The 16581-nt window shown below is 40.6% G+C and overlaps 1 protein-coding gene across 1 annotated transcript in view; it reads right to left on the bottom strand.

Annotated features, from left to right (window-relative positions):
- Positions 1-16581, bottom strand: part of SEC24C (SEC24 homolog C, COPII coat complex component) — a 192754-nt gene that overhangs the window by 39415 nt on the left and 136758 nt on the right. The window contains exons 15-16 of the mRNA XM_030203398.1: positions 14804-14920; positions 2106-2276 (exon numbers count right to left, since the gene is read on the bottom strand). Coding sequence (XP_030059258.1) covers positions 2106-2276; positions 14804-14920 — 288 coding nt within the window. The remainder of the gene's footprint in view (positions 1-2105; positions 2277-14803; positions 14921-16581) is intronic.

Here is a 16581-nt window from a genome sequence, read left to right on the forward strand (position 1 = left end):
GGTTCTAAGCGGATCACAGTTTTAAAGAGGCTGGACATTTCCAGGAAGTACAAAATAAGAATAATAGTGATATCAGATTACAACACAGATTTCCTAAATAAGAAAGTTTTAATGTGTTTTTGAAATTGAAATAAGTAGATGTAGACATTAAGAGATTCTCTATTTCTCTGTTGAGACATGCCGCTGAAATGAAAGGAGGTTGTCCTTTGGTCTTGTAATATTTTTTAAAGGAGGAAAGTAAATATAGAAGTTGATCTAGTGATCCTTAATTTTTGAGAAAAAACAAGATGGGCTGTGAAATATGGTGGGACTAGTCCATGTGGATATAACAAAAGAGAGGGAACGAAGTACAAACTAAAGTCCAAACAAAAAAAAACAGCACCATTTGGATACAAAAAGTGAAAGTGCCTTGGTGCTTTGTAGCTTTTACTATATGAGACGTGGGGTAAGGAATAATATATTGTAGAGGAATATATTCGAGTTATTCCCCAAGTTTTCCACGTCATCACTGTGACCCCTGACGCAGGTGCTAGTCACCGAAACACGGCCCGTGTCGGGTCTTTTTGTCAAGGCTCATTCATTAAAGAACTGTGTTCCATTTTTAAAGGCCCGTGGTGCTGTTTTTTTTGTTGGGACTAGTCCATGTAGCATGTTGTAAACAAGACAGAAAAATGTAAATGTTACTCTTGCGGAAACTGGAAGCCAATGATTCTTAATAAAATATTGAGAGATACTATCATACTTCTTCAAAGAATAAATTAAGCAGAGAGCAGTATTCTGAATGGATTGTAGTCGTTTCAGCAATTATTTAGAAGATCCAAAGTAAATGATGTTATAGTAATACAGCATACTCAGGATCAAGGATTGCACTTTCAATTGGAAATGGTTGAAGTACTTACGTACCCGCCAAAGATTATACATCACAAAAAAAGCTCTTTGAGTGAGTAAATTTACACGAGATTCAAGTGAAAGCCTGGAATCCAATAAACGCCTACAACTCTTATAGATGGAAAAATGATAGAGGGTCTGATTAATCCTGACACCTTTCCCCTCTTCCAAGCTTGAATATTCAATAGAAATTACTATATTATCAAAGTACATAAAAGACACTTTAAATACCGAGATGATAGCACTTATCATATCTAATCCTATGCAAAGACAAAAACACTGATTTAATCACTACCGAAGTTTGCAATTTAAAGGACAGATCAGAGGCCAAAATAACACTTATGATACGAACAGTGCTTTCACCTAATATATAGGAACATTAAAAGGGTGTTTTGGAAAAGGCCAGATGGCTTTGCATTTTGAGGCATTTATCCCCTGTTTATAAGCTTAAACCAGTGACAAATAACTGACAAACAACGATCCATAGTCAAAATGTCCAAAATGTTACTTCTTGTAGACCCTTTAGCTTTTGACATCACCCTCATAAAACATAAGAACTACACACCAGGGACTGGGATTAGCATCATCAGCAGAGCCAAAAGATGTTAAATAAAAACTGGTGCTAATTGTGAACCTTGATTAACACCTGAGGAGAGCATGTTTTCTAGGGGGAAGCATATCACTAGAAAATATCTGAACAGTGCATGAACTTAATTAGGAGCAGAACTAATGAGGGATTTGTCAAATGCCTTCTGAAAATCCAAATACACTATCAACTGGCTCACTGTTGTCCACCTGTTTGTTTAAAACTTCCCCAAAAAATGAATAAACTGATAAGGCAAGACTTGCTTTTGCTGAACCTATGCTGAATCTGTATCTCTATGGTCAGTGATTGCTTTTTTTTTTTTTTTTTTAATTGCTTCAACCATTTTGCCTGGCGCTGACATCTTGGCTCATCAGTGTATAGTTTCTCAGATTAGCTCCGGAGACCCTTCCATAAATTGATATTACATTGGCTACCCTCCAGTCCTCAGGTATCGGGACTGTTTTAAATGACAGGTTAGATTACTAGTACATACGTACTATATGTGTATTAGAGGCACTTGCAGGTAGTTGCAAGATAAATAAAACTTTTAACTGCACCTAACAAAAATCACACACAAAATTGACATTCTTATTCGAATATCTGTCACTTGGATACTAAATCAAGCACTTACCTGGAAAAAGGTGTACTTAAAAATAGAGCCTCCTGTCTGGTAGGGAACTACACCTAGTGTTGCCAAATCCAAGTACTGATTGGGGAAGAGGAACAGGTCCACACAGCAACCCTGGGCCACGCAGTCCTTGGCCAGGTTATTGTAGAAGCTTGTCTGAGGTTGGAATAAAGTCTGTAGAGGGTACAACAACAGGATGGCAGAAGAACAGAGATGAAGAGAAGGATAAAGTAAGCAAATTAGTTTATATTCCTGCACAAGCAGAATTCAAACTGCTTTTCTGCTACTCACACTGTGCAGTCAAGTCAATTTCCTTCTTCAGGCACCACTTGGGCCACAAACACATTTAAATCAAAACCACACTGAGTATTCACCATCTCATCTTACTTTTTGATCTTAATAAACTCACCTTTTCATATTGTGCTTTCCTCAAATTTTCTTTGGCTTCTCAGTTTCCCTCTAGTTCACCTTATTGCTGCTAAGTACTGCCTAACGCATTTTGCTGACACTATATTTTACTCCTTATAAGGCATTCAGTTTACAAATAAGAATTCCAAAGGTAGGTCTGGAGTGCTTGAAAGAAGTGATTTTCTTTTTCACCTAGCAATTAAATTAGCTAGAATATAGCAATTGTTTTTGTTCAGGGGGGTGGGGGAGTCATTAGGATGGGCAGACTCCTTTACTTTTTTTTCCAGTTTATTATTCTTTTGCTGCGTAAGTCTAGTAGCGCTATAGAAATGACTAATAGTAGTAGTAGTAGTAGTTTATACAATTTATAAATTGTAAAACATAATAATCTTCTCCAATAAAACAATGAACTCACATCATACAGATGAGTTTGGTTTTCTTTGATTCTTGAGGCATATTTTCAAAGCACTTAGCCTTCCAAAGTTCCATAGAAACCTATGGAACTTTGGAAGGCTAAGTGCTTTGAAAATGAGCCCCCATTTAATATGTCCTACTTCCCCTCTGTTCTGCTTGTGGGAGAATAGAACACACCATAATAGTGTTTCAAGTACTTTAGTGCAATACACATTTTGCACTATTTCACCCTTTACTTACAATTTATCTTATTCCTTCCCCTTTTAACTTGTGCCAGATCTGAAATGACCACTATATGTTATGAAATGCTTATACTTTCTGAAACTGAACTGCGAAAGATGAGCTGCTACTGGGGGTGGAGGTCCACGCCCTGCAAGAGCCCAGTTTTGAACAGACCACCACCCTACACGAAGTTGCAGGCACACTATTCAGAGCTGCATGACCCACCACTGAAGAATGGCAATCCAGAACCAAGCCCTCTCACCTGTGGGTGATGCGGCAAGTATGTGCCCTCTATGCTACTCCTCTTGGCTGCCATGATTAACCACAGCATCCTCCACTCTCAAAGCAAGTAGTACAATTACATTTTCAGCTTTGATTGTTCTATCTCAGGGTAATTCCATTGCCACAAGCATTATACTGAGTAGCAACTACTCTATAACACATCAAATTTCCACTGCTCATTTATCCTTTAGATGTGACAGCTACTGAAGGACATTTTTTCACTGCTGTGGGGTATTGTTTTTACGTACTAGCTACCTTTCTTCTATCTGATCATTCACTGATGCAGGCAAACCCCCAGCCAAGGTAAAAGAAAAAAAGCAAACAACCAACCCCATGCAACACACAAAACAAGCACCTCAGAGCCCAAACACACACATATTCACATGCAAACACCCTCAAGCCAAAATAGTCAACTTAAAGGTATGGATCTTCTACTATACAATAATGTGGATACAGGGATACTAGCAGCAACTCCAACTGAAAAGGAACAAAATACCAGCACACATCATAGGAAGAAGACGATCACTCCAACAACTGGAAGAGCCCAAACACTACCCAAGCAACAATGCAGAAGCCAAACAATCACCAAACATGAAACCAAACATGAACAACAACCAACAAAACAACAAAAGCAAAACAGGCAGACCACGCAGACAATTACAAACTGTTAAAAAAACCAACATCGATACAAATAGGTTACATAAACGCGAGATTGGTAGTAAATAAGACAACACTACTAAGAGACTGGATAGAAAAGGAACAACTCGGACTACTGCTCATAACTGAAACATCACTGCACCTCGAAGATGACTCTGCACTACTAGACCTATGCCCACCAGGATACCAAAACATACATATCAACAGAACCAAAAGGAAGGGAGGAAGTGTTGCAATAATATACAAATCCTCCTTCACAGCAGAACCTGTGCTGAACACACATCCTCAACACTTGAAATCCTGGCATGCAAATCACTGACAAAACACTAACTGACCAACTATGCATCACATTATTCTACCACCCTCAGGAAGTTGGACAAACACCCAAGATGATTTCACGGTCTTCGTATCAAACATCTGCACCAATCACCCAAATGCCCTATTAATAGTGGACATAAACCTGCACCTAGAAAAACAAAACAACACAAACACCAGAACACTAATCAACTTCATAAACCAATGGAACTTCACAACAGCACAAGGAGTCTCATCGCACACAAAAGACACCAATTAGTCATACTTGCCCACAGATTCTCAACGAGTAACAACCGCATATTAACAAACTACAAATGGGAAAGAGGTACCATGGTCAGACCACAGCAAGCTCACTTTCACACTACAATGGAAAGAAAACTGCAAGAAAAGAGAGCCAAGAACCCAACATACATTCACAACCAGAGGAAAAGTAGACAACCACACATTCTGGACAACAACAATAAATGAACTCAATGATATACCACCTAGGAATAAACACTTCATAAGAAACTGGGACGAAACAGTGAAAACACACTAAACAAAACAGCACCACTCAAAACAAAAACAACTACGTCCCTGATTTAATGACAAACTGCTACACATGAAGAAACTCTGTAGGAAACTCGAAAGAGCATGGGTCAAAAACAAAACAGACGCAAACAAAACAATATGGAGAAAAGCCATAAGAACATACACAAATAGCTTAAAGAAAGCAAAAGCAGAACACCACAGTACATATACAAACCTCAACCAGACCAATACGAAAAAAATATTCAAACTCATGAACTATTGAAAACCCAGAACACACTGGCGACAACTGAAATACCACCAACTGCAGACAAGCTTGCACAATACTTCAAAAACAAAATAAACACAAGATCAAACCTTGCAAAACCACAAATAAACATCACAGACTACCTACAGGACTGTGAAACACACGACAATCACACCGCAGCAGACAGAATATGAATCACTTTCAAACTACCCCAACTAGACACTGTAAAGACACTATTGACAAAATATGCACTAGCATACTGCCTACTGGACAAATGCCCCAACTATATGATGAAACCCCCACCAGACTGGTTTATTGATTACCTCACCAAATACATCACATACATGTTTGAAAGAGGTCAATTTCCAATAGACAAAGGTGACATAGTACTCACATCTATCCCCCAAAACACTACCAGAAAGATCAGTGATATCACTAATTATAGACCAGTAGCTTGAATACCACTACTGACCAAAACGATGGAAGGTCTAGTAACACAGCAACTACAGGAATACTTGACAAAATCCTCAATTCTTCATAAATCCCAATCAGGTTTCAGACCACAACACAGCACTGAGATGGTCATAACAACCCTGATAACGAAATTCAAAAGCATAATATGCTATGGACAAATGGTTTTACTACTACAATTCGACAAGTGTGTTCGACCTAGTAGACCACACTACACTAATGACACTGCTCGACAACATAGGAATCAGCAATGCAGTGGCAACATAATTCAATGGCTTCCTAAAGACCAGATCCTACATTGTAAAGATGTCCAACCAAACATCAGCCTCATGGATCTCTGAGTGTGGGGTATCACCAACACTGTTCAATGTAATGATGATGCAACTCAGAAAAAAACCTGGAACTAATGGGTTTCAACCCATTTATATATGTAGACGACGTCACCATCTTCATACTTTCCCAAATCAATATCACAAACATACAGGACAAAATTAAAAAAAGGATTGGACCTCATGGAAGAATGGGCAACAACTTTCAAACTCAAACTGAACTAATGACAAAACCAAATTCCTAGTGCTATCCAGCCCACACAACCCCATATCCTATCAAAAATTCACAATCAACCAACAACCATACCACATCGAAACACAACTTAAAATACTAGGAATCATTCTTGACAAACATCTAACACTGGACAATCAAATATCAGCAGTAACATCAAAATGCTTCAAAACACCATGGAAACTGAGAAGAGTAAAAGACTATTTCCCTAGACAGTCTTTCCGGATACTGGTTCAATCAATAATACTATCACAACTAGACTACTGCAATTCGGCATTTGTAGGGTGCAAGGAAAACACACTAAAATTGCTGCAAACAGTCCAAAACACAGCAGTAAGACTGATTTTCAAAGAAGCGCAACGCCACTGCTTGAAACACTACGCTGGCTAACCAAGTCAAGGAAAGACTATTTTTCAAAGTGAGCACCCTAATCTTCAAGATACTATTTGGAATGGCACCCGAATATATGCTTAACATGATTGAAGTAACCTCAAGAAATGCCAGCCCAGTAAACAGAAACTATCTACTCTCTACCCAACTGCAAAAACACCATCTACAAAACTATCTACACAACAGGATTTAGCTACCAGGATTCCAAAATGGTGGAACTCGATACCAAAAGCCATAAGAAGCATCACAAATATCTTCCAATTCAGAAAAGAAATGAAACCTACCATCTTCAAAAAATTCTACAGCTAATCAGAAAGATATCATCGCCTTCCTTTCAAAGTTACCTCTTCAAAAACTATATGAACAAACATCACCAAAACTCAGTTGTAACTGAACACAAAAGCTACCACTACCTTTTCCTCTTCAAATCTATCTCTTCAAAAACTCTATGAATAACCACACGAACTATAGATGCCCTCTCTACATTGCACAACACTATTGTAACGCCATCAAAATGTAAATTGTAAGGTACTCTGAACCAAAATTTATTTCTGGATAATAGTGGAATACAAGAATGCATAAATAAAATAAATACCTGTAGCCAGTTCTCATTCATGTTATATACATTAGCCATTTGTTGTACCACATACCGTAAGTGGTGTTTTTGCTTCCATAGCAAGGCAATCTCCATTATCACAGTTGTCACTCCCATCAATAGCAATTTGCCTGTATTATCATCCATAACTTGTGGTTTCACACTGAGTAAAAAGGTTTGGTGTCTACTCCTACTTTTATTCCTATTATCTGCTATCATTTCTAATACATCATTCCAGAATCCCTTTATTTGGAGCAATTCTACCAAATACGAAAAATGTCCCTGTTCTCGCCACATCCAGCCAGCATTGTGCAGAATAAATAATGTTCAAAAGAACACTTAACAAAATTGAATCTTAATTCACATATAATATGATCAAAACTCCAAACCAAAGTAGATATTAATATAGATACCAAGCTTCTATTACATATAAATAAATACCACACTTATGTAATTATATAAATAATGGGAAAGGGTCTCAGAAGTCCGTGGTAATCCAGCACCCTACGGACTGGTCTGTGGAGCACTCAATTTGAAGCAATACTCTATAGACCCCAAATTATCATCGGCCAGACAATCCCTTAAAAATAATCAGCTTTGCCTTTATTTCAGCTTATCTATAAAAACAGCATATGGAATTCTATGTAGCATGCAGCGCACTAGGGAAAAGATAAGTGTGTTGCACGCTACATAGAATTCCATATGCTGTTTTTATAGATAAGCTGAAATTAAAGGCAAAGCCAATTATTTTTAACCGGTTTTTCTGGCCAATAACAGATTGGGGTCTATAGAGTATTGCTTCAAATTGAGCACTTCTCAGACTTGTCCGTAGGGTGCTGTATTACCATGGATTTTGGAAGCCTTTTCCCCTTATGTTTAAAGTAATTTTCATTGAGCAGCACCAACGCTTCAAACGAATATAAACTGCATGAAATTACAGAACAATGCAAACACCACAGAAGAAATAAAACAATATGTACTGAACTCATTTGTAACTAAGTAAAACCCCTACCATTCTCTCCCCCCCACCTCACCACCCAAACCCAGTAACCCACAAAAAAAAAAAAAATAAATAAAAAAGTAGGAAGAATCAGTACAAATACAGCTTAGCTATTTAGGCTATGACTTCTCGCTACAGAAGTTAATGTCAGCAAAAATGGTTCCCAAGTAGCCTGAAATTGGGCCCCAGCTACAGAGTCAAGATCAAGTATATAGAGTCGCTCTAGTGTTAAAATCCCAAGTGCCACATCTGAAGAGTTGATGCTGTAGACAAGAGCCAGTGCTGCAGAATATTTTTCACTATGATGACAGTCCAGTGCAGAAAATGCATAATGACGCTTTCATAGGATGTAGTTTGGGAAAAGCCCCAAAAAGCAAACAAGGTGTATATGGAATTGGAACAGTCCAGATTATCGGTATAAATCGTAACACCTCTCCAAAAGGACATAATGCTTGAGCAGGACCAAAACATATGGCCCAAAGCGGAGTCCAGTCCGCAGTGTGTCTAAGGCGTAGTTTATAAGTCTTTTTGGTTGAGACACATATACGCATCACCAATTTATACTGCATTTCCCAAAAAGTTATATTGTCAGTATGGGTCTGTATATGCTTAAGGCCTCCTCCAAGCCAGTCGGCCTCCACTGTCGCACCAAGATCAGCTGACCACACATTCCCCAGATTAATGCAGTCCACAGAAAAAGTCTGATCTTGAAGATGATGAGGATAAAATCTCAAAGAAACGTGTAATTGAGAGTTAAGAGCGTATGCAGTCTCCAGCTAATCATATGTATCAGAGTGCAAAGAAGCTGCAGGCAAGGCTTTCACATAACGACTTAGTTGAAGATAAGCAAACACCTCAGTAGGAGCCAAATGAATTCCTCTCTTAAAGCTGTGAGGCTTTCATTTGGCCATTATTATCTAATATTTGAAAAAGATATTTAATACCATGGCATTCCCTGGTTATAAAGGAGGGCGAATCAAGTCTAGGAGGGAAGGCTTCATTTCTCCGGATAGGTAGCAAAGGTGTCCACTTAGCTATAATATTGTGAAAGAGACATACCCACTTCCAGATCTGTCGCAAAGGCCTACAGAGGACATAGGAACCCACTACTGAGGTAGATTGAAGTGACACAGGATGTAGATATGCACTAAAATGTTCATGTCCTAGTAAGGAAAGCTCAAAAGAGATAGCAGAAAACACAGAGGTGCCTCTGAACCAGTCACTGATATGTCTCATTCCACAACTGTTAAATAGCAGATATTCAAAAGGCCCAGGCCCCCTTATCTCTAGGGGAAGCAATAATAAGCATAGAAAGAGGGGCCCTCCTACTCTGTCATAAATATGTCTGTAGGTGTTTACATAACAATTTCTCATAAGTAACTGAGATAAAGAGGTACCACCTGAAAAATATACAACCATTTAGGAACAATTAACACATTATAAAGATGGATTCATTCCATTAATGTCAGAGGATAGGCTCGCCAGGAATGAAGGCGAACTGAAGTATATTTCAGATTTGCAGAGTACAGCTGCGACAGCTGGGCAGGGAGAAAAATGCCTAAATATTTCAGAGACCCATCTGCCCACTGAAGGGAAAAGGGACCCCCCCCCCCCCCCCCCCCACACAGGGCAGGAGTAGAAGGCAAGGCCAAGGATTTACTTAAATTTAAAGTAAAACCAGGAACCCATATTCCTCTATAAGCTCTAGTGCTGCTGGTAATGAAGCCTGGGGGTTGGTCAAAAGTGAAAGGAGATCATCAGCAAAGGATAGGACTTTCAAACACACTGATCCCACTACAATACCCAACACCGACTCCTCCACAGAGGTTCTAAAGTTAAAAGAAATAGTAGAGGGGAAAGGGGACACCCCTGTCGGGTACCTCACTCTATGGAGAAGGGATCAGTGCGAACACCACTGATTAATAAGGAAGTCCTCGGTCCAGTATATAGAGTATGAATTGCATGAAAGAAAACACCCTTTGATTGCCAAATAAGACAATACCTTAAACAAAAAAAGTCCAATTTACTTGATCGAAAGACTTAGCTGCATCAAGGCTAACCAGCAGCAAGGGAATCTCATGCCACTGGCTATATGCCAAGACCAAAAGAGCTTTGCGTACATTTATTACAGACTGCCTGCCACGGACATATCCCACCTGATCTGCCTGAATCACAGAAGGTAAGTATACAGGCAATCTTTCTGCCAAAACCCTGGAAAAAAGCTTGATGTCAACATTTATTAAAGAAATCGGATGATATGAGTCTGGCAAGTCACCTGACTTCCCAGGTTTTAACAACCAAGGTCACTACGGCCTCATTCGCATATTGGGGAAGCTCCCTCTATGCCACTACCACAGTATGATAATCAATGGGCCACAAAGGTGAACTGATAAGATTTTATAAAACTTGCCTGAGTAACCATCGGGCCCTGGCGATTTAAAATATTTTGTATCCCGAATTGCTTTTTGGAGTTCCTTGACCTGGAGGGGTCTATTCAGAGCTTCCACTGCCTCTACAGAGAGCCCGGGCATACCCGAGTGTGGCAAATATTCTGAAAACTACTCTGGTGAGAAACCCACCCCTGCCTGATAAATACCCTTAAAATAAATAGTCAGGATGCCCCCCCCCCCACCCCCCACCTTCTCCACACCAGAATGTAAAAGTCATCAGAGGGCTGAACCATCAACTTGGCTTGTTATCAAAACAGTGAAAGCGATATTTGCAGTACACTAGGGATCGCTGGACCCATTCATGGAGTAAGGAATTGAGCACTATTTGAGTAGCAGAAGACGCTCTTTAGTGTGCGACATAGGCGAATGTAGATAAGCCCCTTTAGCTTTACGTAATTCCCATTCTAATGTTAAAATACCCTGAGATAGTCGTTTATTTAGGCACTAGTATATGTTATGATATCACCACGGAGAACCACCTTGGCTGCCTCCCAAAAAAGAACAGGAGCCCCCTTTTCCCCTTGTTTATATAATTACATATGTGTGGTATTTATTTATATGTAAATAGAAGCTTGGTATCTATATTAATATCCACTTTGGTTTGGAGTTGCAGAATAAATATTGAACATCCTACTCATTTTAAGTAGAGCAATGCACATTCTATACAATACTGTATATCCATTTTCCACTAATGCCATTGACAAGGAGAGCTTTTCCACTGTCGTAAACACCTTCTTCCATTCTTGCTGGTAAGGGTCCCACCCCATGCCTCTCTCTCATGCCTTGGTGTATGGCTAGCTAATATTCTACATCCTCACCAGCAACCTATACACCTTCAATACTAGCCCTTTGATCTCCTTGCTTGATTTATATGGTATCTCAAATGGTGTGGGGTCCAATTTTAGATTTGTCTGATAAACAGTGCTTGATTTGTAGACAGAAATGATGACCCCCCTGCTCTTCAAATGATTTTACAAGTCCCCCTTTCCCTACTAACTGTACCAGCCTTACTAGGCTCTTAACTTGCTACTGTCTGTATGTCCCATATATCTGCCCCAGTGTAAACTCAAGGTCAGACCTAACTGATATACTATGAATCTTTACTCCCCACCATTTTATCTAAGGCTCCCAACCACAGTTTTATTGTATAATTTCAAAATGGATTCAGCACCTTAGGGGGTTTCCTATTTAAGCATACTATCCAAGATAATAAGTACATGTGGCCCCAGCCCTTCCACCTCCAATTTTTACCCATTATTTAATCTGTACCTTTTCCCTCCAATCAAAGATTGCCCTCAGCTGCATGGTAAGAGTTAATCAGGGCAGCCCTAGGCTTCTTTCTTTCGCCAAACAGGACTATTACACCAATTGACTAATTCCCTCAGCTCCAATCCTCGTCGTCTCTTCGCCACCCTCAACTCCCTCCTCAAAGTGCCCTCTGCTCCCAACCCCCCCCCTCCCCCTCTCCCCAATCTCTGGCGACTACTTCCGTGACAAGATCCAGAAGATCAACCTCGAATTCACCACCAAACCTTCTCCTCCTCTTCATCCTATAACCCACTCTCTCAAACAACAAACCCAGGCCTCCTTCTCCTCTTTTCCTGATATCACCGAAGAGGAAACCGCCCATCTCCTCTCCTCCTCGAAATCCACCACCTGTTCCTCAGACCCCATCCCCACCAACCTACTTAGCACCATCGCTCCTACTATCACCCCCACCATCTGTCATATCCTCAACCTCTCTCTCTCCACTGCAACTGTCCCGGACACCTTCAAGCATGCTGTGGTCACACCACTCCTCAAAAAACCATCTCTTGACCCTACCTGTCCCTCCAACTACCGCCTCATTTCCCTCCTACCCTTCCTCTCCAAGATACTTGAACGCGCCTTTCACAGCCGCTGCATTGATTTTCTCTCCTCTCATGCCATCCTCGATCCTCTTCAATCCGGCTTTCGCCCCCTACACTCGACAGAAACGGCACTGTCTGCAATGACCTGTTCCTCGCCAAATCCAAAGGTCACTACTCCATCCTCATCCTCCTCGACCTATCCGCCGCTTTTGACACTGTCAATCACAACCTACTTCTTGACACACTGTCCTCCTTTGGGTTCCAGGGCTCTGTCCTCTCCTGGTTCTCCTCTTATCTCTCCCATCGTACCTTCAGAGTACACTCTCATGGTTCGTCCTCCTCCCCTATCCCGCTCTCTGTTGGAGTTCCTCAGGGATCTGTCCTTGGGCCCCTCCTTTTTCAATCTACACCTCTTCCTTAGGCTCCCTGATCTCATCTCATGGTTTCCACTATCATCTTTATGCTGACGACATCCAACTGTATCTCTCCACACCAGACATCACTGCAGAAACCCAGGCCAAAGTATTGGCCTGCTTATCCGACATTGCCGCTTGGATGTCCAACCGCCACCTGAAACTGAACATGGCCAAGACTGAACTTATTGTTTTCCCCACCCAAACCCACTTCTCCTCTCCCTTCACTCTCTATCTCAGTTGATAACACCCTCATCATCCCCGTCTCATCTGCCCGCAACCTCTGTGTCATCTTCGACTCCTCCCTCTCCTTCTCTGCGCATATCCAGCAGATAGCCAAGACCTGTCGCTTCTTCCTCTACAACATTAGCAAAATTCGCCCCTTCCTCTCTGAGCACACCACCCGAACTCTCATCCACTCTCTCATTACCTCTCGCCTTGACTACTGCAAACCTACTCCTCACCGGCCTCCCACTTAGCCACCTATCCCCCCTTCAGTCCATCCAGAACTCTGCCACACGTCTTATCTTCCGCCTTGACCGATATACTCATATCACCCCTCTCCTCAAGTCACTTCACTGGCTTCCGATCAGATACCGCATACAGTTCAAGCTTCTCCTACTAACCTACAAATGCACTCGATCTGCAGCCCCTCCTTACCTCTCTACCCTCATCTCACCTTACGTCCCTACCCGTAACCTCCGCTCTCAAGACAAATCCCTCCTTTCAGTACCCTTCTCCACCACCGCCAACTCTAGGCTCCGCCCTTTCTGCCTCGCCTCACCCCATGCTTGGAACAAACTCCCTGAGCACATACGCCAGGCCCCATCCCTACCCATCTTCAAATCATTGCTCAAAGTCCACCTCTTCAATGTCGCTTTTGGCACCTAATCACAACACCTCTACTCAGGAAATCTAGACTACCCCAACTTGACATTTCGTCCTTTAGATTGTAAGCTCTTCTGAGCAGGGACCGTCCTTAGTTATTAATTTGTACAGTGCTGCGTAACCCTAGTAGCGCTCTAGAAATGTTAAGTAGTAGTAGTCATTGTATATAGTATCTTTCTCAATACTCATGGTGGTCTCTTCTGCCAGATAAATTCAAACATTCTTTTTCACAACTCTTTGATCTTGCCTGGAATCTTTGTTGTTAACACTAAGAAAGAGTACAAAAGCTTAGGTAGGCTTGTTCCTTTTTACTGCGGCTATGCATCCCAGCCATGACCTACTTCTAAGGTTTCCATTTTGTTGAATCATTTTGAATCCTCTTAAGAGGAATATAATTCAACTAGACAAGTCTAATCCAATCTGCAACCTACCTAATCCCCAGGTACTTGATCAACACTTTTGCCAAGCCAAAGGAAAGAGACCTCAAGTGCAGCCTTCAGGCTGTACTTCAATTTATATTTACTGCCTTAGATTTTCCCATGTTTATTTTATAAACTGGTGGTACTACTATATATTTTTGTTTAAGGTTTGGTAATGTGGTAAGACGATGGCACCACCAACACTCCTTTACTTTTACGTGTGAAAAGCTCTTTCTAAATACTGTGAAGGAAAAGGGGATGCACTATTTTCCTTTACTTCTCATCATTCGTAGGGGCCTTATACCAAATGTAAAATGACAAGTTCTCAGAAATGTTTAAGTGCTTGGACTACAGAGTATTTCCAGACTTTCTGCAATAACTTTTCAATCATCTGGTTATAGGCTCTAATAGTCCTGGATGCTTTGAAACACAAACTATGTGCTTCAAGATCCTTCAAGAATGGTCGAACACACCAAGAAACATATCACAATCACAAGGACAAATCCCGATCTCAGTTTATATGAATTTCTTTCCCTGTTCATGCTTGTTTCAGAAATGGCTTCCTGAAGACGACTAATGTCTCTTTCTTACCTTCTCCTTATCAGTGTTGATCAGTTTTTTGTCATCTCTGTTCTTTAGTTTCCCAGGGGCCTCAGCAATGGGAAGTGAGGTATGAAAAATAAAGAGCTTGCCAGCACAGTCTGCAGCCTGCAAGGAGAAAGCATACAGTGTGTTTGAGAAACTCAGCTGTAGAACTTGGAGGGCTCCTAAACAATCAGTTGGTCACATCTATTAACATTCTTCTATCTTTCATCTTGCAAGTGGGTGTGCTCTTGTACAGACTAGTCATTCTGCTGTTTGATAGCAAATAAAGTTTTCCATTTCATTGTACTGATTGATGCAGACAGAACAACTCAGGTATAGTCTATAATCCTCTGTCTCAGCATGAAATGACATCTCACCATAGGACCTATAATAAGGCAGCAAGATAGCAAGGGAAGAAATAAGGTTCAAAGGAATCCTAGTGACAGGACAAGCAGAGACCCTTGTAGCCCTTAAAAGGGAAACAAAATCTGGGCCTGAGGTTCAAGTTGAAGTAATCCCTTTAAAAACATGAAAGGATGCCTCCTATTCTGTTGTGGGCAGCTCTCTACAATAGATGGATGAACAGCATCATCCTGATGGATTTGCCCTCTTAAAAGCACAGAAAATTGAGGCTGGCAGTACTTGGGGATTTACTATACAGAATCAGGCACAGAGCTCGTGGGCCTATGTTTAGCGATGTCCCTAAGAACAAAATGATTTGGAATGCACTAGACTGGTGTTGGCTGTTAACATACTAGTATGCTGCTGTTTCTTTTTCAACTTAACTTGATTCAATATTCTAGAAATAAGAATTATCATGCCAATTCCACCAGAACGTAATCATCTTATGGTAGTATCTCTGCCTATACTAAACCAGAATAAAAAGGAGGACTTGCGTTGGATACATTGCCAAATCATTATTGTCAGTAGAAAAATGATCCCCAGCCCCCTGTAGACCATTAGTGGGGGTAGAAGGTACAAAGAATCCCGTGGCTTTCTTTCTTTGCCACTCCAAAAAGGGATGGCAATATGTTTGTACAGAATTATTAAATGTACAAAACAACAACAAAAAACAATTTACTGAATTGCAGAGCAGCAACAGAACATATTGGAATAAAGTACAGCACAAAGACCCAGAAACTCATGGACATGTTGCAAAAGAGAAAAATTAAAGTAATGTGCACCTAAAAGATGGACAGGCCTTTTGAAAATTGAGATACATAATATCGACCGGCTCACCTTTATCCACATGTTTGTTCACCCCTTCAAAGAAATGTAGTAGATTAGTGAGGCAAGATTTCCCTTCACTATCATGCTTGATTTTAAAGATAAATTACATATTACTAGCAATAGTTCTACAAGTTCATTTTTCAATTCTATCAGTACTCTGGGATAAATATCATCCAGTTCAGGCGATTTGCTACTCTTCAATTTGTCAAAATGCACCATTACATCTTCCAGGTTTATAAAGATTTCATTCAGTTTCTCTGATTCATCAGCTCTGAATACCATTTCCGGCACCAGTATCTCTCCCAAATCTTCCTCGGTGAAAACCGAAGCAAAGAATTCATTAATCTCTCCGCTATGGCTTCATCTTCCCTGAGTACTCCTTTTACCCCCTCAGTCATCTAGCGGTCCAACTGATTCTTTTGCCGGCTTCTTGTTTTTAATATACCTAAAAAGTTTTTACTATTTGTTTTTGCCTCCAAACACAATCTGTTTTTCAAAATCCCTCTTTGCCTTCCTTATCAGCACTTTGCATTTGACTTGCCATTCCTTATGCA

This window comes from Microcaecilia unicolor, chromosome 5 (genome assembly GCF_901765095.1).
Source record: "Microcaecilia unicolor chromosome 5, aMicUni1.1, whole genome shotgun sequence".
Classification (NCBI taxonomy): domain Eukaryota; kingdom Metazoa; phylum Chordata; class Amphibia; order Gymnophiona; family Siphonopidae; genus Microcaecilia; species Microcaecilia unicolor.